This window comes from Vulpes vulpes, chromosome 13 (assembly GCF_048418805.1).
Source record: "Vulpes vulpes isolate BD-2025 chromosome 13, VulVul3, whole genome shotgun sequence".
Taxonomy (NCBI): domain Eukaryota; kingdom Metazoa; phylum Chordata; class Mammalia; order Carnivora; family Canidae; genus Vulpes; species Vulpes vulpes.
The window spans coordinates 129,429,793-129,453,627 of record NC_132792.1 but is presented as its reverse complement, the minus strand read 5'-3'; the positions used below and the strand labels follow the sequence as shown (position 1 = coordinate 129,453,627).

At 39.6% G+C, this 23,835-nt stretch overlaps 1 protein-coding gene across 3 annotated transcripts in view; it reads right to left on the bottom strand.

The window, feature by feature from the left end:
• Positions 1-10,748: 10,748 nt before the first annotated feature.
• Positions 10,749-23,835, bottom strand: part of POU2F1 (POU class 2 homeobox 1) — a 175,299-nt gene continuing 162,212 nt past the window's right edge. For all 3 annotated transcript variants that reach the window (XM_026003366.2, XM_072732919.1, XM_026003367.2), the window contains 3 exons: positions 15,308-15,650; positions 14,531-14,619; positions 10,749-11,338 (listed from right to left, as the gene is read on the bottom strand). In XM_026003366.2, the coding sequence (XP_025859151.1) occupies positions 11,028-11,338; positions 14,531-14,619; positions 15,308-15,650 (743 nt within the window). In that variant the 3' untranslated portion in view covers positions 10,749-11,027. The remainder of the gene's footprint in view (positions 11,339-14,530; positions 14,620-15,307; positions 15,651-23,835) is intronic.

Below are 23,835 nucleotides of genomic sequence, written 5' to 3'. Positions count from 1 at the left end.
ACAGTAAGTTTAATATATATATAAAAATTACAGCAGACAAATGCATCTACACAAAATCTACCATTTCATTCTGATTCACTGTCACCTACGCAATCTCTCCCAAGCCTATAGCCCCTGCAGGAGGCCCCAGGAGGGGGAATCATATAAAGGGCACTTTTAAAGAGACAGCACCGCTCATATTCCCCACCACCTCCTTAAGCCTCTGGGAGGCACATCAGCTAATTCCCCCAAATGTAAAGTTGCTTGTGTTTTGGGTTTTCAAAATCAAGAAAACACATGTTTCCCAGGGGCCCAGATAACAAGGTCCCCCAAATTCCAAGTTATCAGCAGATTCTTAGAAAACATCCCTATCAAGGGGAAATGGCTAAGCAGGCATTCTGGGGCAGTGAGGCTACACAATAGCCACCCAGACTGCAAAGTTATCTAAGGAGAAATGTCAAAGGACTCCCAACCAACTACTCAGAAACTGTCACTGCCTCATTAAAGCTGCTGGACAATTTTGGAAAGAATCATTTACACCACATCTTAAGTTTCCACAAAAGAGAACTCAAACTCACATTTTAAACTTAAGTACATAAAACAAAAAGTTCTAGGAGGCCAGGGGGTCAGTCCCCCTTAAGACCCTCCCTTGACAACAGTGGAAAAACACCCCTGAATCAATATAAAAAAAAAAAAAGGAAAAGAAAAAAGTGTGGGGGAGAGTTAAGATATTAAAAGACGAGAGAGAGAAAGAGAGAGAGAAAACATCTTTAGGAAAACACGATCACTGTCTCTTTAAAACAAAACAAAATCCCAGTTGGGAACAGTAATCAGCAAATATGCAAACCAAATTGAACCTGGTGGAAGTTTATTACTGAATATTATATACACTCAGAACTTTTTCATTTTCTTTTTTTATTATGAACACCTAGGCAGTGAAAACTGTTATGTTAATACATAGACACACCCAAAACATACAAAAATACTATTATTTCAAACTACTAAGAATAGGACAGTTCAGTTATTTTCATGCTATGACTTTAAGAGCATTACACTGAAACAAACAAGAAGTTAAACGACATTTTTTTTTTAATATCCCAGAAATATACCAAAATATACATCTAAGCTTTGGAATTACTGAGGTTAGACTAATGCAAGTGCTGGGTAATCGTACTTAATACACAAGTCTAAGGTTCTGCAGGAAAGAAATCATCTTTGGTATCTGCATCAGGCTAATATTATTAACATTTGGATTTTGCTTTGGGATAGAGCTTGTATGACCCTAGAACCAAATACCCCCCTCCCCCAATCAACTGAGATTAAAAAGATCCATGTAAAAAGTTCCTTCATTTGCAATCCCCCCACCCCCCAAGTTAAAAAGTCACAGGCATCTACCTAGCACAAAGGTTGTGAGATACAATGCATAGTTGCACAGTGGTGCTGCCAAAGGAAACCAACTACAGCAAGGATACATGAAAAGCTTGGTAATCGTTCTGCATGTTTTCTCACAAACAGGGCAGCCACTTCCAAGCAGTTCCAGTAAAGGAAAAGAGAAAAGGCTCAGAAGGGCACCTTGGCGTGTACTCACTGTCATGACCCCAGAGGTCCAAGCACCCAGCAGAGCAGCCAGTCCTGCACCAGTGTCTTCAACTTCCCCCCACTCTGTGGGTCCAGCGGTCCAGCAGCATCCCCAGCCTCCCAGTCCCTGTGCTGAGCCCCTGTGGTGACCGTGGTTACTGTCTGGTAGAGCATCCGGGTGATGGCGTTTCGTCTGTTTTAGAAAGTCTGAAATGCCAATTTTCCCCACGGCACATTCACGAGCTGGCCAGGGCCAAAGCTACTGAGGATGCACCTCCACAAACTCCAAAACACGGGCAAAAGAGCCCCCTACCCTTCCTGTGGGTCAGAGGTCCCCATCCCACCCCCAGCCTCACTCCTCTAAATGCCAGGACGCCACAGACTGGATTGATGCTGAAGACTTCCCTTTTCTTTGGTTTTTTTGTTTGTTTTGAGTTTATACAATCATTAAGGAATCTTTGGTTTTGGCTGGAAATTTAAAAAACAAAACAAAACAAAGAAACCACCCTCCCCTGGCTTATAGCAGCAGTATTAAGACCTGGCAAAGCTTTCTTTCAACGTTGGGGGTGGGAAATCGAAGGTTGGGAACTACATTCAAAGAAAAGGTGAAAGGGCTGGGGATGCAGCTTCTAGAGAGCCCATTGGATACAAGATTGTCAAATAATAATAATATTAATAATAATAAAAACTTAAATATTTGGATTTTTTTTTTTTGGTCATGTCAAAGGAAAAAAAGTGAAATGTGTATGCAGCAGTCAGCTTAAAGGAGCCTTTGGTGTCTTTTCCCTTCCACCCAAAGTCCTGAAAATAAGCAGAACCCTGAGGCCTCAGAGAGGAAGGGGATGGCCTCCACCCACTAGGGAAATCTAAAATGTGGGCTGTGGGGGTGGGGGAGTGGAGAGCTGGCCAGCCCCTGAAGGCAGGGTGGCAGGGAAAGGAGATGTTAAGAGACCTGTGAAGACCCCTTGCAACAAAAAGAAATAGAAGATTGCAATTTGCCCTCAGTTTGCAGTAGCTTTACAGCAGCGACATTCAGAGGCTTTAGGAGGTCCCACCCTAGGCTACAGGTCCCGTGATGCTATAGGCCAGAGTTCAACATTGCTTAGAGGAGGGAGGGCAGACTTGGCAACTCTGTAGGGTTTAGAGAAAGTTAAAGCAAGTTACTCAATCACGAGTTAGAAATGAGGTATACAACAGCTCCTGGATTTGAGGTGGGCAGAAGCCCCACACTTACTCACCTAGCCTTTGCTACAACCATAGAGAAAGGGACTGGAACTACGGTCTAATGTGGGGGAGGGGCTGAGTAATACGGTGTAGTGCTCCCTAGGGCAGAGGGGAGGAGCTGGAAGTCTTGCCTCTCCCTTGGTCTCAGGGGCCCCACACCTCCGATGTTGCCAAGGGCCGCCTTGTAGTAGGATTGCAAGGTGTCTTGCTCCTTCCTCCCCACGCCCCCTACCCCCTCCCGTGTCTGCAGTCTTAAATCCGCCAGGGCGGGCATCATCCGCTCCACTCTTAGGAAAGTCCGTGCGGGACTGGACTCTGGGACGTGGCACGGCACCCACCTACAGATAGCCTTTCCTGACACAACTGCCTACATTGTAGCCTCTGAAAGTGCATTTCCTTTCCTGCTGTATTGTCAGACTTGAAGACACTGGGAGGACTCTGTCCTTTCTCACTGTTTTCATTCAAAGGAGATTCCAATTATAAAGAAGGATTTGATGTTTCGTTTTTTACCCAGCACCGTATCCGGCCGTCTGCCTGCAGACTTCAGGATATAATGTTAGAGAACTCAATGCTGCTGCCAGGTGATGAAAGAAGCCCGAAAAGCTGCTTTTGCAAGGTGGTGGCTGACTTAAAACAAGGATGAACAAGTGAAGAGAGAAAACACGGGGGAACTTTGCAGCAGACCTCAATGGTTTTTTTTTTGTTGTTGTTGTTGCTGTTGTTGTTGTTTTTGTTTTTTTTTTTTTTACAATAAGTTACTTTTGGGGTCTGAACTTTTTGACAGTGTCCTGGGTTTGAACCCAAAGGTGGTGCTGGGTGACAGAGCCGGGCGCAGAGTGGGCAGATGCAGAGAAAGAACCAGACCTGGCACCTTCCCTCCCTGGCCTGGGGAGGCTCACTTCTGTGCTCAAAGTGGTGTTCCATCAAGCACACCTTGTTTCCTGTAACTTCTGTGTCAAGTGCTCTTACTTTCTATAACCCTATTACCTACTTACAAACCTATCTAGCACTTTGAAAAGTCACACAATAGTAATACCACTTTTATATAATGTCAGAACAATTAGATTATTAGTAAAGCTTTCATGACGTTCCGCAACCTGATCATTTTTTGACAGAATATTGAGAGCAATAAATGTCTCATCTTTCTGTGTCCCATCAATAGTACACCAAGACAATGAAATTCTTAACTCCCTAGAACTCATGTACAAAATCATTTTGGAAAGATAAAGCTCCCTGGGAGAGTAAAGGACAGTCTTTTGGTTTTCCATGTAATCCTGCTCTTAAAAATGCTTATCCTTTACAAGTGACACAACAGAGATAGCACAGCTAGGTATCATCTGAACTCAAACAGGCTGTACTGGTTCTATTTATAAGCATTAGATAAAGGGAAATAAAGGAAAAAAATTTACCTTCATCTTTTGCTCTCCCCCCATAATTTGCAGCAATTCCAAGAACATCAAGGCTACACTGAGCAACCCTACCCATCTTTACAGAGTCAGCAGAATGAAACTAAATCGATCTCTCTTCTAAAGCCAGGATAACCAACAAGACTTCCTTCAAAAAGTGGGTAAGGGAGGAGAGAAAAGAGACATAGGTACAGCTTTTCCCACATTTCAACCTTTCACTCATATTCTTTCTGCGTGTTTTAAAAATTTAAGAATGAACAATGACATAGCAGTGTCTTTGGTATCTAAACCAAATCCCACTCAAGTTCTGTGAGATGGATGGTTTATTTAAAAATCAGATACAGTCTGATTTTTTTTTTTTTTTTGAGATACAATACATATCTGAACATGGGGAACCAAGACAGTCTGTCTGTATGGGCAGAAGGGGCTCTTTAATTTCTCCTAAACCAGTATGATTTCTCATTCTCAGCAAGAACAATCCTCTCCTCAATCTCACCAACCTACCAATCCCTAAAGGTCATGCTTATCACACATGTGAGGCAAGCAGGTTGGCTTTCAACTGCTTGGTTTAGTTTTACTTCTGTTTGCATTTTTGGTCTAGACAGAAATAGCCTTGGTATGAAAAAAGGAAGTAGGGTTTTAAAATGTTGGCCTATTAGCACAACATTTAATAACATGACAGAGTGACAAAAAGAACGGGTATTACTTCAGTTTTCCTCGATCAAGATACATCACACACTCCTCTTTCCTCTCCAAATTAAGTGGCACATGTCTATTTCTGCCTATTTCTCAACCACACACCCAGATATCCGTACATACACCCTTCACCGAAGCTCTTGATACATAGAGGTAATGAGTCCTTAGGGGAGAATGGCAGGGTCTGGTGGCAAGGGTGACCATAGGAAGGGAGAGAATGCCTCAGGGGACCCTGAACCTCCAGGACAACCCATATGTAACCTGCATACCACCACCACACACTGCAAAGCAAGTCAAACCACAGAGAGGCCAATGAATCCCCAACCCATCACAGGGATAATCAAGTTTCCTTTGGCAAGACAGATATAAGGAAAAACAAACACATGAGCAACATTTTCCTTCTAACATAATCAACTCCTCCTCTCCCCATCCCAACCCTCCCTAACCCTATAAATTGTAACCTATAAACAGGATCCCAAATACATACAGCATCAATCATGTTTATCATAATAAACATCAGTTCAACTAAATGCTACAGCTAGAATTATTTCCACTATTTATAAAGTTTTCTTCTTTTTATTTATTTGGTTTTTAGATTAAAACCAGGTCTGCAACAATGCTAAGCTACACTGAGGTATTTTATGAAGGTGCCAGAAGCTAGCTGTTACCCACCAGCATTACCCTCACAGATTAAGGTTATCACCATTCAAAAAGAAAAGGAAGAGAAGGCGGAGGGAAAGGAACTCCAGGTCACAGAATCAAAGAATGACTCACTCAAGCTACTGCTTTTAGAAAAGGCCAAGAGTAGAAGGGCCAAAACAAGAACCAAGTGCTTCATGAATAAGGACGATTAGAAGAAAGCACCAGGTTACAAATCATATGGAAATCTGAGTGTAAACTGGACAAATCTGAGAAAAAGCATGTTCCCGGCCCTCCTAATGGAATCCTTTCAAATATCTTACTGGAAATCTCAGGGGTATCCCATTTAATCCCTTTGGATTAAGAAAAGAATGAGGCAGAACAGGATTAGTATCAGCTTTTAATGAAAAAAGCAGTCTATTTATCCTATTCCTGTCCAAGCTCACATTTGTACTGTGTCTGCCATTATGCAAACTTGCATAATAGCGGATCTTAGTTATTTTTTTTAAAGAATGGCAAAAGCTTCTTTTTCCTTCTCAAAAATGAAGGTAATTGCTTAGAAAGATTTACCATTTTATAGTGTCGTCTTCAAAATGGCCAGGGCTATGACCACATGAACAATGTCACATATTACATGCTTTTCACACACATACAAAAATGAACTCATAATGGTTACGATCAAAGTAATCCATCAATTCTTGCCCATTTGAATAACTTTAAATTTCAGGACTTAAGTCATTTTTTCTGTCAACACTGATGGTCTCTTGACATTTTCAGCTCCAACAATCATGGTTTGAAGAATAAACAAACTTTAAATTAATTTAAATGCTGATTTAATAAGAAAAGTATTTGGCCAAAATATAACAAATTGTTGAGGCTCTCTTCTGACTGAGGGTTGTCAAACTACAGACTGACTGTGGGGTGCCCTCACCATCACTGCCTCCACCAGCCCTGGTGCCTGTGGACTTCTCTACACCAGCACTTCTCCCTTGTCTTCCTATCTCAACGGGTTTATATTTTTCTTGGTGAAGAAAGTTTTGTGAGGATGACCAGGGTTGGGAACTTGAGACGAGAACTATAAAGAGTTTCTTCCGTAAGCCAAGTGTTTATTCTACACTAATTGCAATGTTTACTATCAGATTTATAACTTTAAAAATCTGCAATGATTTCCTATATTTGCAAATATATCCAGCATTCCCAGCAATTTAAATAGAAAATTTAATGCTGAAGATTGGGCTGACCTTCAATATTGTGTTGAGCAATATCTGTGCTTCTGGATAATACAGACAAGGTTTCCCCTACCTTCCCATATATACATGAGAACAGGAGAAAATAATATAAAAAAGAGGTATAATTGTGCTTTTTTCCCCCAACGATGAATGAATTATGTAGAACAAAATTGCATGATAATCTCACTAAAAATCTTTTCATTATAACCTTATTTTCCCTTAAAAAAAAAAAGATTGTTAATGTCTAATAATGCCACCACAAAGTACAGACACATATGGTCCTACACAAAATGAAAGTTGGATTCCTTTGGTTCCACTTCTTAAGTAATAAGTTGAGTAAATTGGGATGGTATTGGTCTTTCTTATCAACCAAATGAAAGGAAGTGTATATTGGGTCAGGTAATGGAGATGAACTTTTTTTTTTTTTTAATTCTAAAAAGCTGCCTATATAATTTCAGAAACATTTGAACTAATAGAGCACTCAACTTCTTAAATTAGGAACAACAATACTGTTCCTACAAGAAGCGCTTTTCCAAGTCTTTCTGCTCTGTCCCTCAGACCCATATAAATACAGTTCATGAGCAAACTGCACTGCTTGTGATAAGCAGGATTCAATTACATTCACCACGCCCTAGGGAGGGCCCATTACCATGGGCAAATAGAGTATCACTATAAATGCATTCAGAATTAGTCTTTGGTTTAATATGTATTCACCAAATTCAGGGATGAAACAAAATTTGCATAATTATTAGGAAGAAAAAAGAATGTACAATGAGTTATGATGACCTATCTGGCCCATCCGCTTAGAAACACAGAAACTCTACCAAACGCCTCTTTTTGATCAAATGGTCCCCTTAATTTCCAGACTCTCTGTATAAAGGAGTTTAAACTTACGTTTGAGTAACTTAGCTGAGGAGATTCACTCAATTCAAAACGCATTTCTTGAGATGATAAAAGAATATAAAGTAAAATGGACTAAAGGTTGAGTCATGAAGCAGTCTGATGAGCAGAATATCTAGGGGTGGTGATGGGGAGGTGATTTGAAGCTCAACACCCATCAACAAAGGGTTTTAGTGTTTCATGTGTTCAAGTACAAATGTACTTTTCATTTTACAACTTGTCTTTAAGAAAAAAAATGAGAAAAATTTAAAAAGTTACCTTTGTCTAAGGATTTATTTCTTTTAAACACAGATTTTTATGCTGGTTTAAGGTTTATCCTCCTAAAGTGGATCCACACACACACAAAGGCAGAATCTCCTTATCCCAGATTGACTAGAGAATACAGACAAGGCAGGGAGTAGAGGACCATCATACTGACATTTAAAGCTTAAGATCTTTCAAAATATTGAAGTCTGTTGGTGAATCTTATTTGGGAGAGGGAGCATCTTTTGAACCACACAGGAAAACAAACAAACAAGCACAGCCTTTCCTTGCCCTTCCTTTTAACCCATTGGGTTTGAGTCTTGGAGGACTCCATACTTCCTTTGGTAGCAGTTTTGGGAAATTAATGCTATAACCTCTAATCCAGGATGGTGGGTATCAGCATTTCCCTCCCTGAATCCTTCCTCCTAACTTACCTCTCCCGAGGGAGGGACTCATTCCATCGGGCACCAGAGTATTACCGATTGCCCTAAAACCATTTACGCAGACTAAAGTTAGACATGTCAAGTCAGGATAACAAATTAAATGTAACTACATCAGAGAAATAGCAAGATGGAGAGGAGAAAAATTAGTAACTGACACTGCCATTCTATTTACACACCAAACTAAATACACTAGTTAAAATCAAGTTAATGTCTGCCCAGAGGATATTACAATTTACCAACATAAAAGATTAAAACAAGCAGCAACTTTTATATAAAATTAATAAAGACAAATGAAAAAAGAAATTGTCAGTAGCATCTATCTCCTCAATGTGTCTGAAACGCACGTTTATAAACTAGTCCATTAGTACAGCAGCTTGCTAAAAATTGACTTTGGTTCAAGCTTAGTTAAAAAAAAACAAAAACAAAAAAAACCCCCGACAACATAAAAAAAACACACCACACATTAAAAAAGGTGGATGGACATTTGTTAGTTTCCCTGCTTGCAGTTCACTGATTTGGGAGGAATTTTAGGGAAGGTGAATGGTAAGAAGAGGAAATTTAGGTTGATAATTAAATACTCTGTGAAATAAAACAGGAAGACAGAAGCAACAAAAGAAAAACTAACAAAGGGACTAAAAATGTTTCTGGCCTTTTAATATTAAGGTGCCTGTCTCCCACTTGGATGATCACAAACATATGCACTGTGTCTGTGTCACTGCCTTTCTCAACACTGTGAAGAGACAAATACAAAGATTCCAAGCTCCCTTGGGGACACAAGCAGAGCGATCAGAATGAAAATGACCTACACACCCTCTCTCAGTCCCCAGCTTGAAAGGGGGGCAAGTGCAGTCTTGGGCCACCAGAGACAGACATAAGCAAGCACCCACAGACGCCAACTGGGAACCTTGACCTACGATAAGGAGGGGAGCTCACATGAGCCTCACTGCAGTGACCCCGGCTTCTGGGAAATGTTCTGGTATAGATACTGTAATGACAGCACACTGACAGGAAGGGGAACTGAATTTCCATGTTACCCTCCATTCCTCTTCATCTACTTCCATAAACTCTTCCTCTCTGTGGGCTCATGTACATAGTCTAGAAACACCCTGAAAACGATTCCAGAAGCTATATATCACTTTCTACATTGTACAGCGAGACGTGGATTTCCATTGTGACCTGCCTAAGCTGGAACATCACTAACAAACCAAGGAGACACTTGAGGTGTGTGCAAAGTTCCTGCTCAAAGTCCTTCAAAGGTTCTAAAGACCCCATGCCCAGCTAGTAAGTGCGTTCCCCAGTCAGGGCAGCAAGGAGAGTCTCAGGGCTAGAGGGATTTACGCGCCGTCCAGTGAAAAGGGGTCTGCGGCCAGAGCAAAGGTGGTGGCCTCAGACTCTTCTCACCACACCTCTTTAGGGATACAGAATGGATGGCAATAGTCTAGTGGAGTTCCTTCAGAAAACAAAAGAAGGGCGGAGTTTCCCAATTTCAATCAGTCAATTCGCTCTTTGCCAAGTAAATGAAAGGAAGTTTGGATGAAAAACTTCCACAAAATGCAAACAAACAAACAAACACACCAACAGTAGGAGCATTTTTCAGGAGATAAGAAATCAGGAGAACCACCAAGTCAGGTGTCTGCAGTAGTCTTTGCTCTTCGGGCCCAGATCCTGTCCTGCAACACGCATGGCCGTTCCCGCTGAAAGTGGCAGAAGCAGCACCTGTGCACCGCAGGATCTGGGCCTCAGGGTCATTCAATGATCTGGGGTGAGTGAGAGCTACAGTTCAGCAGGAATTCCTTCCTACGCAAAAGTGCTCGAAAGGCACCACCTGATAGGGGGAGGGGGCGTGTGTGGAGTGGGAGTGTTTGCACACACTGCCTTCAGCTTCTGCACCAAGCCTCTTGCATAAGTGGCAAAAGAAAATAATTTTCTAGCACCTCTGTAAGAGTCATCAAGGATAAGGAAACCAGCAAGAACATTCCCCGCAGTTAAGAACGTAAGTCTCCCCTGACCCCCAAACCCTCCCTCCCCACAGTGTGGGAGCTCACTGAAATAGGATCCAGGAGCAAGAGATAAACATGTCCAAACTATATATATATATAAAAAACAATAACAACAACAACAATAATAATAGAGATACAGTAATACAGGCCTGCCTAAATTGTACCAGTTAAGAAAGGAACCCCCAACACAATTGATACGATTATAAACACCTTGTTATGACTTAATGGCCTGTACAACAGACCCATAAAAATGATTTTTTTTTTTTAAGAAAAAAAGAAATTTAGACAAACAAGAAACCCCCTTCCTATATTGGAATTGGTACCCACCTTAACTTGTCACCATGACTGCTGGAAATGAGAAGTAGTCCTTTCACTTCTTTTTTTGTTTGTTTTTGATTTTTTTGTTTCTGCTTTTTTTTTTTTTTTTTTTTTTTAATTTTTGGTTAGAAAGTTCTCCAATCCATGAAGCAATCCTGAAAAGACAGTGTTTTATTACAAAATTAGGCAAATGTTGTCCTGTCTCCATCCTTTTGTTGTTCTGGTATGCATTTTTTTTTCCTTCTCTCCCTTCTTCCCTTGCTGCTGAAACATGGCAAGAGGAAGCCAATCACATTTTTCAGTCTCAGCCTGGCTGGCAGCCCCATCATGCCGCAAGTGGAAAAGGCTAGTGGCAGCCCCGTGCAGCCCAGCTCACTGTGCCTTGGAGGCGGTGGTGGTGGTGGAAGCGGCCCCACCGGCAGAGGCCACTGTGAAGAGAGAGTTCTGGATGGACTCAGCAGAGGTGGAGGTGGCGTGAAGGCTGGCTACAGGTCCAGAGTTCCCTGCGGAGGCCGCAGCGGCAGAGACCAAGCTCACTGGGTTGCTGGTGAGCAGAGAGAGGTTCTGAGGGTTCAGGAACAGGGGGGCAGTCACGATGTTGGGGGCTCCTCCTGCATTGGCAAATACCAGGTTCCCGGTTGCATCCAGTGACGTTATTGGAAGAGAGCCACCGGAAGCAAGAGCTACAGACAAAATCCCCCCAAACAGGCAGAAAGGAAAATGTTAAAACCATTCTAGAGAAGCCAAGTAACACATCAAATGCACTGAGTTTTCCTACAACCTGGGTGGAAAGAGTGCAGCCCTTCACTGATGTTCTCTTAGAACACTTTCCTGTCGCCTACTGAAGTGTATTTGTAATTTTGGAAGAGCCTGAGCAGCTGTATTATTAAATAATTTAATGAGCACACAGGAGGGGGGGGGGAGGCAAGAGCCAAGCACTACTGAATCACACCATGCTGCCGTCTTGGGGCCTCATCTCCCTAGAGTACCTCATCCTCCTATAAGGATTTATTAAGTCCAATAATTTTGTTTTTAAGGAAGATTGCTGATTTTAAACTACTTTCATTCAAAAGACAAACAAGGTATAGTGACTGCGCATTAAAATATGGTTAGCTTTTAGCCAATAACTGGCATCATTGATAAATTTGAGTACTTTTTTTAGTATGATGTACAGGATGAAAACGATCCTTCAAAATGGCTTTAGTTCTAAAATAATTTTCTAAAACTAAATAAAATGTAACGTGTGGTTACTGTTTCACTTGCCGAGGTATCAATTTGATTCCTAGGACTTAATTATACACAGGAGAAGGACAGAAGAGAGGCACTGAGGCAGACGGCCTTAGGGGCTAGCTGAGGTCAGGGCCTGCTCTCATGAGGGAGAATTTCTCTATGATGCCGTCGCTGCTCCATAGAAGCCATCACTGAACTTTTCTTTGAAATAATTCTGCACTCTCAATATCTTCTGTCATCTGACAACCCCTCCAATACCCTCCCACCCATAAAACCACATTTTCACATGTAGATTTGAGGGGTTTTCTAACGGCATTAAAATTTTGGTTAGTTTCTTCTCTAGTATATATAAAGAAAGCTAGGGAGACTGAAGGGAATGTTTCTGACTTCAGACATAATCATACAGAGAGTACAGATCAGTGAGATGTGGTGCAGCTTGAAGTTTTTGGAGATTCTATGCTTAGGGTTACAGAATAGTTCTAGATCTTCCCAGAGGGTACTTGTTCTAAACTCAGCTGTGCCCTGGGAAAGGCATCTGCCTTAGTAGCATCACTACAGCCCAGAGGTACACCCTCATGCAAAAGAAAAAGTGATTTATCACAAATCTTATGCCAAAAGAAATCCTTCTATAACAAAAGGTTTACAGGTCTAATCATCAATTTTATGTATCATTTATCCTATGTGAAAGTCAATATATTGTAAGGTAACTGCCATATAATGATTTATAATACATATTCAAATGACTGAATGACCAAATTAGTTATTTCTCAGATATATCTGGTCTGTATCCACAGATCCTGAAAATGCTTCAGAGCCAAAAAGGTGAAATGGTCCTAATATCTGTGCGGGTAACTTGAGGACCCCACCCAAGGGCAGTGACTGGTTGCCTTGAGGACCAGCCATGTGATCAGAGGGCTAGAACTTTCAATTCTACCCCCAACCTCACGGGAGGGAAGAGGAGATGGAGGCTGAATTAGCCAAGGGCATTGACTTAGTCAATCATGACTAGGTCATGAAGCCTCTGTAAAAACCCAAGAGGACAGATCTTACGTCTTTTTTTGGAGAGCTTCCACTCTTGGAGAACTGGAATACTTATACGTGCCACTGAGCCAGGTCCCAAACTCCACGAGGACAGAAATTCCTTTGTCTGGGACCTCTCCCTATGTATCTTTTCATCTGACTATTGATTTCTTTCCTTCATCATATCCTTTATTAAACTGGTGAGCATAAATGTTTCCCTGAGTTCTGTGAGCTGCTCTAGCAAAGTAACAGAAACAATCTAAGGAAGAGGTTGCTGGAACCTCCAATCTGTACTTGGTCAGAAGTACCGGTAGTAACAGCCTGGGCTTACAACTGATGGGAGAGAGCAGGAGTAGCCTTGTAGGACTGAGCTCTTAACCTGTGGAATCTGACACTGTCTCTAGGTAGACAGTATCAGAATTAATTTGAACTCTCAGATCCCCTGCTGGTATACAAGAATTGCTTGGTGTTAGGGGTGGGGAGGGGCATGCTAGAATCGGATCTAGGAACCCTAGAAAGAGCAATCTAATCTAAATTATGTCTTAGATTTGTCTGTAAACTCATATTCTCTATAGTATTGTGGAGGTATCATTCATAAAACACTAATCTTAATTGAGGTTGGCTAACAGCTTATTTTTGGCCCCAGGAAGTCTCATTTAAGAGGTTAAACCATTTAAATTTTAAGGAGAAAAATATTCTCTGATTAATACAGTGATGTCTCAAATTGTCTTCCTGAATCACATAACATAGCATCTTCAGACACAAAGCTCAGAAGCCAAACAAGGCAAACCCTTCCCTATATGGAATGAGTGGATTTAGACTGGATAGCATGCTAAATCCAAAAGAGATGCATCTGGGCTTGGAAATGAGACAATCCAAGAGAATATATGCTCTAAACTGATGGGGATAAAAAAGGGCAGAACCTAACAATGAAAGGTACTCCTAAAGTCTGCATAATGTGCTCCAATGTTAATTCATTACTGGACCTTCTCACATGTGCCTCTCTTCGGGGTGGGGTTGGGGACTAGGAGATTTTTCTTTCTTTCTTTCTTTTTCTTTTTCTTTTTTCTTGGTCAAGTTAGCCTGAGGATGGATCTTAGATGCCTATTTAGGTAAGTTTATCAGGGGGAAATTCTGCCTCCAAGTCTATTCACATAAGAAGATAAATATCAGGGACATCTGGGTTGCTCAGCAGTTAAGCACCTGCCTTTGGCCCAGGGCGTGATCCTGGAGACCTGGGATCAAGTCCCACATCAGGCTCCCTGTATGGAGCCTGCTTCTCCCTCTGCCTATATCTCTGCCTTTCTCTGTGTCTCTCATGAATAAATAAAAAAATCTTAAAAAAAAAAAAGAATAAATATCAACATAGAGTCCTGGTTTTTTACAATACTAGAAACTAAGCATATTTCCTGTTCTTACAAACTAACACCTAGACTTCTTGTCTAGGAAAGTTTTTTTTTACAAGGACATCTTCTTGGTCCTCAAGTAAGTCAGCATTATCAATTCAACTCTCTCTCCCCATCAACTTCACCTCTAGCAAAGCAAACTTCCCTCATTAAAAAAAAAAGAAAAGAAAAGAAAAAGAAAAAAAGAAAGACCTAAGTAAGAGGAAAAATTCTACTGACCTTGAATAGTTGCCAGTGTACTGTTGCTCATGAGAGCTGGGCTGAGGGCACCGCCCAGGGTCCCTGGATTGAGACTGAGTAAGGCACCTCTGCAAGTCCAAAAGAGGAGTCACTTCATTACAATGTAGGCACAATATATCCAAAGGGATAAGAGAAAGAAGAAAATACAGCTGGGGAAGTATACGGAAATATTTGTTATTCTCCTTATGAGAATAAGTTTACTGTTTTCTTTGATGCTTACTTGTACAAAGCAAAATAAGGATATGATCCACACCTAAAGCCTGCACAGTCACTTTGACTCTTCTTTGAATTACTTCACTTTTTTTCCAAAACAAAACAAAATGCCAGAGAAAGGAATATATTTACAAAGTTATCCTTATTATGTTTGAGAAGATAAAATTGAGGATCTTATTACTCAATCGAGTGTCTGTGTCTGACAATTAGAAAGCAGACAGCTGAGAGAGTTTAAATGGAGAATTCTGGGCATTCCTCCTGGACCCACAACTCACACAGATCAACTCTGATGGCCTGGTGTTCTAGGTCTTCATCTGGAAATAACAATATGATTGCTGCTTCCCCAGGGCACTAAGAAACCTAAGTCCAGCTATAACCAAGGCCTTTGTGCTACCACAGAGCTACCTGTTCCAAAGAGAAGATGGGTTTAAAGAGATTTTTTTTTTTTTGCATTTAAGGTGGTGATGGGAGTATCCCCTACAAGTAACTGGAGGGATGACTCCTGGCTGGTTTTCAGAGGTATCGGGGGTGGGAACTCCTTACCCAGCTGCAAACTGCGAGGGTGCCATCAGGCCTGGGCTCAGTCCGGCAGCGGCAGCCATGGCAGCGAGACTGGCATTTGCAGGCAGCGGCGCAGCCCCCTGGAGGGCGGCAGCCGCGGCTGTTTGCAACCCTGACGCTGTCACCATCACCTGGCTGGTCCCAAGAGGAGAGGACAAAGTGGAGGTGGTCTGTGTTGTGCTGGTCTCACTGGCACTAGATGCCTCGGAGGTGGAGGCTGAGGCGGACGGGGAGGGGCTCAGCGAGGGGGAAGTGACTGCTGAGGAAGCAGGTGGCGCTGTGGAGATGACGGTGGCAGTGTTGCTGGAGGTGCTGTCTGTGGTGCCTGGAGGCAGAACCAGAGGAGAGAGTGACCTTTGGTGGGGCATGCTGCGAGAACTGTGGCTTTGCTCAGCCCTACTCTAGGCTCCACAGTTGCCAGTTAACCTACCATCCAATAACCTTCTTGGGATGTGTCCTTTTGCTCTCACCTTGTTTAGCGATGCTATGGAAATTAACATTTTAGAACCAAAAGCACATACCCTACACTTTAAGAGGCAAGAGCCATAAAATAAATAGAGAACAGTTTTCTATTTCCAATTTCCTATTCAAAAAATAAAAGAAAGAATCACAGAAGCTTTAACTATGGAATACAACTGGTCTGGTGAAGAACCACTGAAGCAAAACAATCCTTACTTCTAAGCATTTTTGATCAGAAATCTTACTCTCTATAGAAAAATCAAAACAAAACAATGAAGGTAAGAAAAACTAAAAGTTAAATAATTTTCTAAAGTTAAGTGTGAATAATAACATCTGCAGAAATAGTATGAAAATAAGGGCCCAAGTCTAGATGCCTTCTTTGCATTGAAAAATTTAAGGAGCTATTTTATAATGAAAATCAGCTCTCAAAAAGCCTATTGTGGTATATACATATTTTTTATTCATGGAAACAGTAACACACAAGGATATTATGAATCTCACCAAAAGCATGAAAAATGAATCTCTAGGAAATTGTTATTTGAGAGACCTTTAAAAAAAGACGTCAAACTTCTTTTGTGTTGTAAGGAAAACAACAAACATTTCTATACAAACAACAAATTGACCTTACAAATAGCATTGCTGAAAACTAAAACACACTCACACTGGAATTATATAATCAATGTTGTCCAACAGAAATATAATATATATAATTTAAAGTTTTCTACTGGTCCTAATGAAAATACTAAAAAGAACTAGGTTAAAATATTTCCACAATATTATCATTTTAACATGAAATCAGTATCAAGAGTATTTTTTTCATATGAAGTCTTTGAAAATGGCATATACTTTACACTTCTGGTGGCACATCTCCATGTGAACCACACCCATTTTATGTGCTTATAATGCACACGAGGCTAATGCTGGCCAGTACAGGTCTTAAATATGTCTAGAAGTTAGACCTGTTGAGTCACAAAGGTAAGTGTGATATAAAGAATGTAGTCTCTTGGTCTAAAGTAGAAATGACTCTTCAGACAGTCATAGGATAGAAAACCTTCTGTAAAGCAGATGCCAGCTGTCCCCAGTGAGCTGTAATTCTGATGCTATTTACAGAAGGCAATATAGAACAGGCTCTCTTATGTCAGTTCTCAGTAAATGCCACATATCAAACACAGGCTGCCTACATCAGATGGAACTTAATTTACTGAAACTCACTATGTTCTAGGATATCACCAACCATATAGATGGAAAAGACAGAACCTAAGTGGTATTTTCTCAGGACAGAGAACTCAAAAAACAAAAAGCATCTATAAATTTTCAGTATAATATTTCTGTGGGTTATAAAAGACCTGATAAATTATAGAAGAACTCGCCCAATCAAAATAAATATTTCAAACCCATAAACACATTAGAACAAAGATCTTATGTAAAAGATAACCTTTTGGTGATAAAATCTATCACTAAGTTGAGGAAGACTCTCTCTTAAAAAAATCAGTTTTATCTTCCTAAATCTATTCTCGAGCCTTCTGATCTATACTAAGAACATCCAGAATTCAACTCTCTTCTCATTTTAACGCTAAGGAAATGTTTCTTTCACACACCATGGAGCTGGGAGGAAATTCGACATCATCTGTTTCAGTACTGACTCCACTCTTCCCGCCCCCATACTGCTGCACAAAAGTGTTATGTGGTCTCAGTGAATCCCATAAACATATCTTTCTTACTGCTAGTCAAAAAGGGACCACTTACTCCTCTTTCTCCCTTCTCAAAAACAGATAAAGTTTCCTCTTTATCGCTCTGTCCCTAAATACAACTATACTTGTGTGGGTATCATTAATCATGGCTCCATTATTGTTTCGGTTCTACATTTACCTGATCACTCTTTATCTCTGAGCCCCTGATGCAGTGCTGGGTCCTATGCTGGGCAGATTCACACTCTTCCACTTTGATACCTATAAGACCTGCCTCTTGTTCTATTTAGAAAGATAAATGTTTTTTCTCATTTCTCTTGTACTACTAAGATATTTCAATGCACTTTCAATCTCTTCTTGCCCAATTTCTCACCTTATCTACCCTTTTATTATATATTTATACTTCCCTTTCAAAGTTCTGAAACTGTCCATTTCCATAAGACCCCTTGTCTTGAGGTCAAAGGCTTAATATAGGCCCTTTTCACTCTCCATTGCCACTGTTTTCAGACAGACCATTCAGTGTCACTCTCTTAAAATCCCATATGTATCCAAAGAAAGTCCCAGTCATTCTCAGTGGCAAAGTTAACCTGACCCCAAAAACCACTCCCAGGTGTTTTCAATAAGAATATGTCATATGAGCACCAGTAATTTTCAAATAAATCCTCCTAGCCAGTGAATCACATTTTAATCAACATTTTATGACCTTATATTCTTGGCAACATAATTACTTGGGAAACTTTGACCCAAGAACTGATGTTTGCTGAGCTTCATTGTCTTCAACAACAAAATAAGATGCCATCACCTACCTGGAAGGCTAGTAGGAAATTACATGCAAGAATATATAGTGTTTGGCACATCCTGTCACTTCCTACCTCATCTTCTCTTTTAGAAAATAGATTCTTTGAGGTATAATTTATGCCATAAAATACACTCAATTTAAACACAAAATTCAATGGTTTCTAATATATTTACCAAGTTGTATAATTATCACCCACTGCGCCCAGTTTATGACACTACCACCACTCAGAAAAGGTCCCTTGTACCTATTTGCAGTCACATCCCACTCCCACCTACAGCTCACCTAGTCATTCGCTTTTCTCTCTGTAGATTTACCTTTTCAGGACACTTGACATAAATGGAATCATATGACTTGTAATCTTTTTCATCTGGCTTCTTCCAGTTAGTATACTGTTTTCAAGGTTTATCCATGTTCTAGCACAAAATAATACTTCCTTTTTCTGGTTGGAAAGTACCACTGGATGGGTAGACCACTGCATGAGGATAGGCCATTACTGATTCACAGTGGATAGGCATTGACTTGTTTCCAGTTTTTGGTTATTATAAATAATGCTGCTATGATCATCTCTACCAAAATTTTTGTGTGGGCATGCTTTCATTTCTCCTGGGGACTTACCAGACAAAAATGAAAAATTTACATTTAACTTTTAAAGATACAGCCAAAGTGTTTTCCAAAGTGGCTGTATCATTTTCACTGCCCCAGCAATGTGTATAGGTTCTAGGGCAGCACTTGTTATTCTTGGTCTTCTTGATGACAGCCATTATATAGTGAGTATGAAAAATACCTATGGTTTTAATTTGCAATTCTCAGATGAGTAATAATGTTGAGCATCTTTTCATGTTCTACTCGGCCATTTCTGTATGTTCTTTGGTATAACGTGTATTAAATTAAAAACCTTTGTCCTTTTAAAAATGAGGCTGTTGGTTCAGTGGTTAAGTGTCTGCCTTCCAGCTCAGGGCATGATCCTGGAGTCCTGGAATCAAGCCCCACATCGGGGCCCCCAACATGGAGCCTGCGTCTCCCTCTGCCTCTCTCTCTGTGTGCCTCTCATGAATAAATAAAATCTTTAAAAAAAATGAAGCTGTTTATATTTTTGTATTTTTACTACTTAATCTTATTTATTTATATGCTCTAGATGCAGCTCCTTTATCAGACATATAATTTACAAATGTTTTCTCCAAGTCTGTGGGTATCTGTTCATTTTCTTAAAATGTCTCCTTTAGAACAAAAGATTCTGCTTTTGAAGTACAAAAAAATTTCAATTTATCAATTTTTTTCTTCTATGGATTGTTTGGTGCTGTATCCTCAAACTCTTTGCCTAACCTAAGGTCAAAAAATTTTCTATTTGTTTTCTAAAAGTTTTATTTCTTATATTTAGGCCTTTGATCCTTCCTTCTTAATTTTTGTGCCTGGTATAAGGAAAGGGTCTAAATTCATCTTCATGTATAGAAGCCATCTAATTGTCTCCGTATCTTTTTGCTACTGAATTGCTTTGGTACCTCTGTCAAAAGTCAACAGAGTATATGTCTAAAGGTTTGTTTCTGGACTCCTGATTCTGTTCCATTAATCTATTATTTGTCTTCATGCTGGCGGGATACTGTCTTTATTATATAGCTTTATACTATACTCTGAAATCAGGATATTTAAGTCCTCCAATGTCATTCTATTTCAAAATTATTTTGGCTATTATGGTTCCCTTCTATGTATATTTTAGAATGAATTTATCATAATTACTGCCAAAAAATTGCTAGAAATATGACTATAATTGTATTGAATCTATAGATCAATTCAGAGAATACTGTCATCTTAAAAATACTGAATCTTCCAAACTATGAACATGGAATATCTCCTTTTATTTAGACTTTCTTTAATTTCTCTCAGCAAATTACAGTTTTCACTGGGTAAGTTTTGTATTTCTTTTGTTAGATTTATTCCCAAGTATTTTATTCTTTTTGAAGCTATTATGAATAAAATTATTTTAGTAATTTTATCTTTGGACTGCTCATTGATACACATACAAATGCAATTGATTTTTATATATTGATCTTGTATCCAACAAACAGCACTAAATTCATCTACTAGTCCTAATAGTTTTCTTTTTTTTTCCTAATAGTTTTCTTTGGTATGTGGATTCCTTGGGATTTTTATATATATATAGAATAATGCATATAAGGACTTTACACTTCTCCTCTTTCATATTGGATGTTTTATTTTTATTTTTTTTAAAGATCTTATTTATTTATTCATGAGAGACAGAGCGAGACACCGAGAGAGAGAAAGAAAGACGGAGGGAGGGAGAGAGAGAGAGAGAGAGAGAGAGAGAGGCAGAGACACAGGCAGAGGGAGAAGCAGGCTCCAGGTAGGGAGCCCGACGTGGGACTCAATTCCAGGCCTCCAGGATCATGCCCTGGGCTGAAGGTGCTAAACCACTGAGCCATCTGGGCAGCCCAAATTGGATGTTTTAAAATTTTCCCCTTTGTTAAACTGGTTATAACCTCTAGTACAATTTTAATTCAAAGTCTATGAGAGCTTGCTTTGTTCCCAATTTTAGGGGAAAAGTATTCAGTCTTTTCACCATGCAGTATCCAGTTAGCTGTAGGATTTTAGCTGGTGCTGTTTATTCTTTATCAGGTGAGGAAGTTCCCTTCTATTCCAGGTTTTTATTATGTTGGATTTTGTCAAATGCTTTTCCTGTATCTGCTGAGATGATCATGTGGTTCTGGTCTTTTATTCTACCGGTGTGGTGTATTACATTATTTGATGTTCTGTTATTATTAAACAAACCTTACATTTCTGGGACAAGTCCCCCTAAGTGGTGATGTATAGTCTTTTCTGTATGTTACTGGATTTGATTTGCTAAAATTTGCTGAGTGTTTTTGTGTATATTTTCATAAGTGATACAGGCCTGTAATTTTCTTTTTTGTGGTATCTTTGTCTGGCTTTGGTATAGAGGTAATACTGGCTTCATTCAATGAGCTATCCTTCCTCTTTCTTCCGGAAGATGGCTAAAGATTAACTTTATTTTTTCTTATATCTCATAGAACTCACTGCTAAAGTCATCTGGGCCTAGGTTTTTCTTTTTGGAAAGGCTTTAACATTAATGATTCATTTACTTTCTTGCTTTAAGTCTATTTACGTTTTTTTTTTTTTTTTTTAAATTTGAGTTGGTTTGGATAATTTGTCTTTCTCAGAATTTACCATTTCATCTAAATTGTCTTATTTTGGGGGGGCATATGGTTGTTCATAATATTCCACTATGCCAACATAATGTACCACTTCCATTCCTAAATATATATCCAAGAAAACTGAAAACATGTCCACATAAAAAGCTGTATGCAAATGCTCAAAGCAGTATTCAAAATGCCCCAAAACTGAAAGCAGCTCAAACGTCCATCAATTCATAAATGATAAACAAAATGTGTTTTATACATACAATTAAATATCACATAACCATAAAAAGGAATGAAGTACTGATATATTCTACAAGATGGATAAACCTTGGAAAATGGAAAATGTTATACTAAATGGAAGATGCCATACACAGAAGGCCACATAATATATTACTCTATTTGTATGAAATATCCAAAACAGGCATACCCATAGAGACAGAGTAGACCAGCCAGGAGTAGGGTGGGGAGGGACTGTAAATGGGCATAGGTGGCATATGGTTCATTATGAAACACTGATTTTGAAAAAAAAAAAATTGGGACAGAGCATGTTAGTTGAGATTATTAAAGGCTGTTGATTTTTTTTTTTAAGTCTGAGACATATCAGAACACACGTCTTTTTGTGTATAGTCATATTCATTCTTTTATTTATTCTAGGAAAGTTTACCAGGGAGCTATAATGTGCCAAGCACTATGCTAAATATTGGCAAACAAAAGCAACTGTGTCAATCAGATAAGATTTCTCTTAGAAGATAGTAAACTGAGGATATGTTTTCTTTCTCTTCATTTCTAAAATCCTATTCCAAATGATGGTAAAGAAAAAAGGAAGCAGGGGATCCCTGGGTGGCGCAGCCGTTTGGCGCCTGCCTTTGGCCCAGGGCGCGATCCTGGAGACCCGGGATCGAATCCCACATCGGGCTCCCGGTGCATGGAGCCTGCTTCTCCCTCTGCCTGTGTCTCTGCCCCTCTCTCTCTCTCTGTGTGTGACTATCATAAATAAATAAAAATTAAAAAAAAAAAAAAGAAAAAAGGAAGCAGAGCTCTGGGGACAGATATCAGAGGACTTGAGATTTTGACAGATTTGCAGAAATGAGAAAGAGGTTCAAACTGGGTGGTAGGGAAGCCAACGAGAGTCCAGAAGGACATAGCAGAAGACTATGACAGAAGTGAGAATCACTCACAGAGCCCTGAGGAGATTCCAAGCTCAGAGTTGTCAGAGAAAGAGAAAGAGAATTACAACAGAAGGGAATGACATTATTCCGAAGAGAACTTTCTGTATAGTCCTGCCTTTTGAAACCAATGTTTGATGATATGCTATTATATTATATCATATACTTAAAAATAAAAATCACAAGGATGAGAGGAAGAACACTAATACTGAATACAAGCAAAACAAACTGAATTTCAAATGAATAATGTAACTACACTGAAGAGGATATAAAAAAAAACCTAATCTGAACAAGCTCTGACCACGGTATTTGGACTATATCCCTTCAGATTAAAGACAAGAATGCTACCCAAAAATGAAACTCAAACTAGTAGGCCTTTTTTGTTCAGAGGCATAGGTTAGCCATTTTGAAACCATTTCATTTTCACTATAGGATCGAGCAATTAAGTAACAATATTATTGATAATAGGATCCAGGTTGCTCATTGTCACTTTGAAGGGAGTTAACATATGGAAAAAGGTAAGGATAGAAAAGAATAAACTATAGGGTGCTGGACTGGAATTGGAGATACCAGTATGTATGAGTGGATTTTAATAAATGAAGATAAAGAAAAAAACGCATGTAGATATGGATCTATATGTAAAAATATACTTCTAGATGTATATCTAAGCACATATACTAATGTATGTATATGTCTATCTGTTTCTACCAAGATGCCCTAGCAGCCATCACAACACAGTATCAATAAGTGCATGTAGATCTTGATATCTACATACCTCTCCACAGTAAAAGGAACTAGAGATTCTTGAAGAAATGGCTGATTCTAGGCCTGGATCAGAGAAACTTTAAGATGAGGCTGAACATCTTGTGCCAAAAAATAAGGAAGCACTCAAAGAATGGTAGGGACATGTCAAAAAAGCACAGGAGTCACTTTGAAGGGCTCCCACTGGCAAATGCAGAACAATTTGAACATTAAAATAAAAAAAAAGATAGGACTCTAACCTACTGAAGACAGAAAGAATGTCTGAGTCCATACTGAGACAGATAGATAAATAGGGAAAAGGAAAAGTTCATCCTTATAATTGAAAGGCAACTAAAAAATGTAGAAGAAATGACAGAATTACTTGAGAATCACAGTAGATCCATGCAAAAATCATCAATGGACACTAGTGGGCAAAGGCTTAGAAAAAAAAAAAACAAGGTATCTGTATAGTTTCAAATCCATTTAC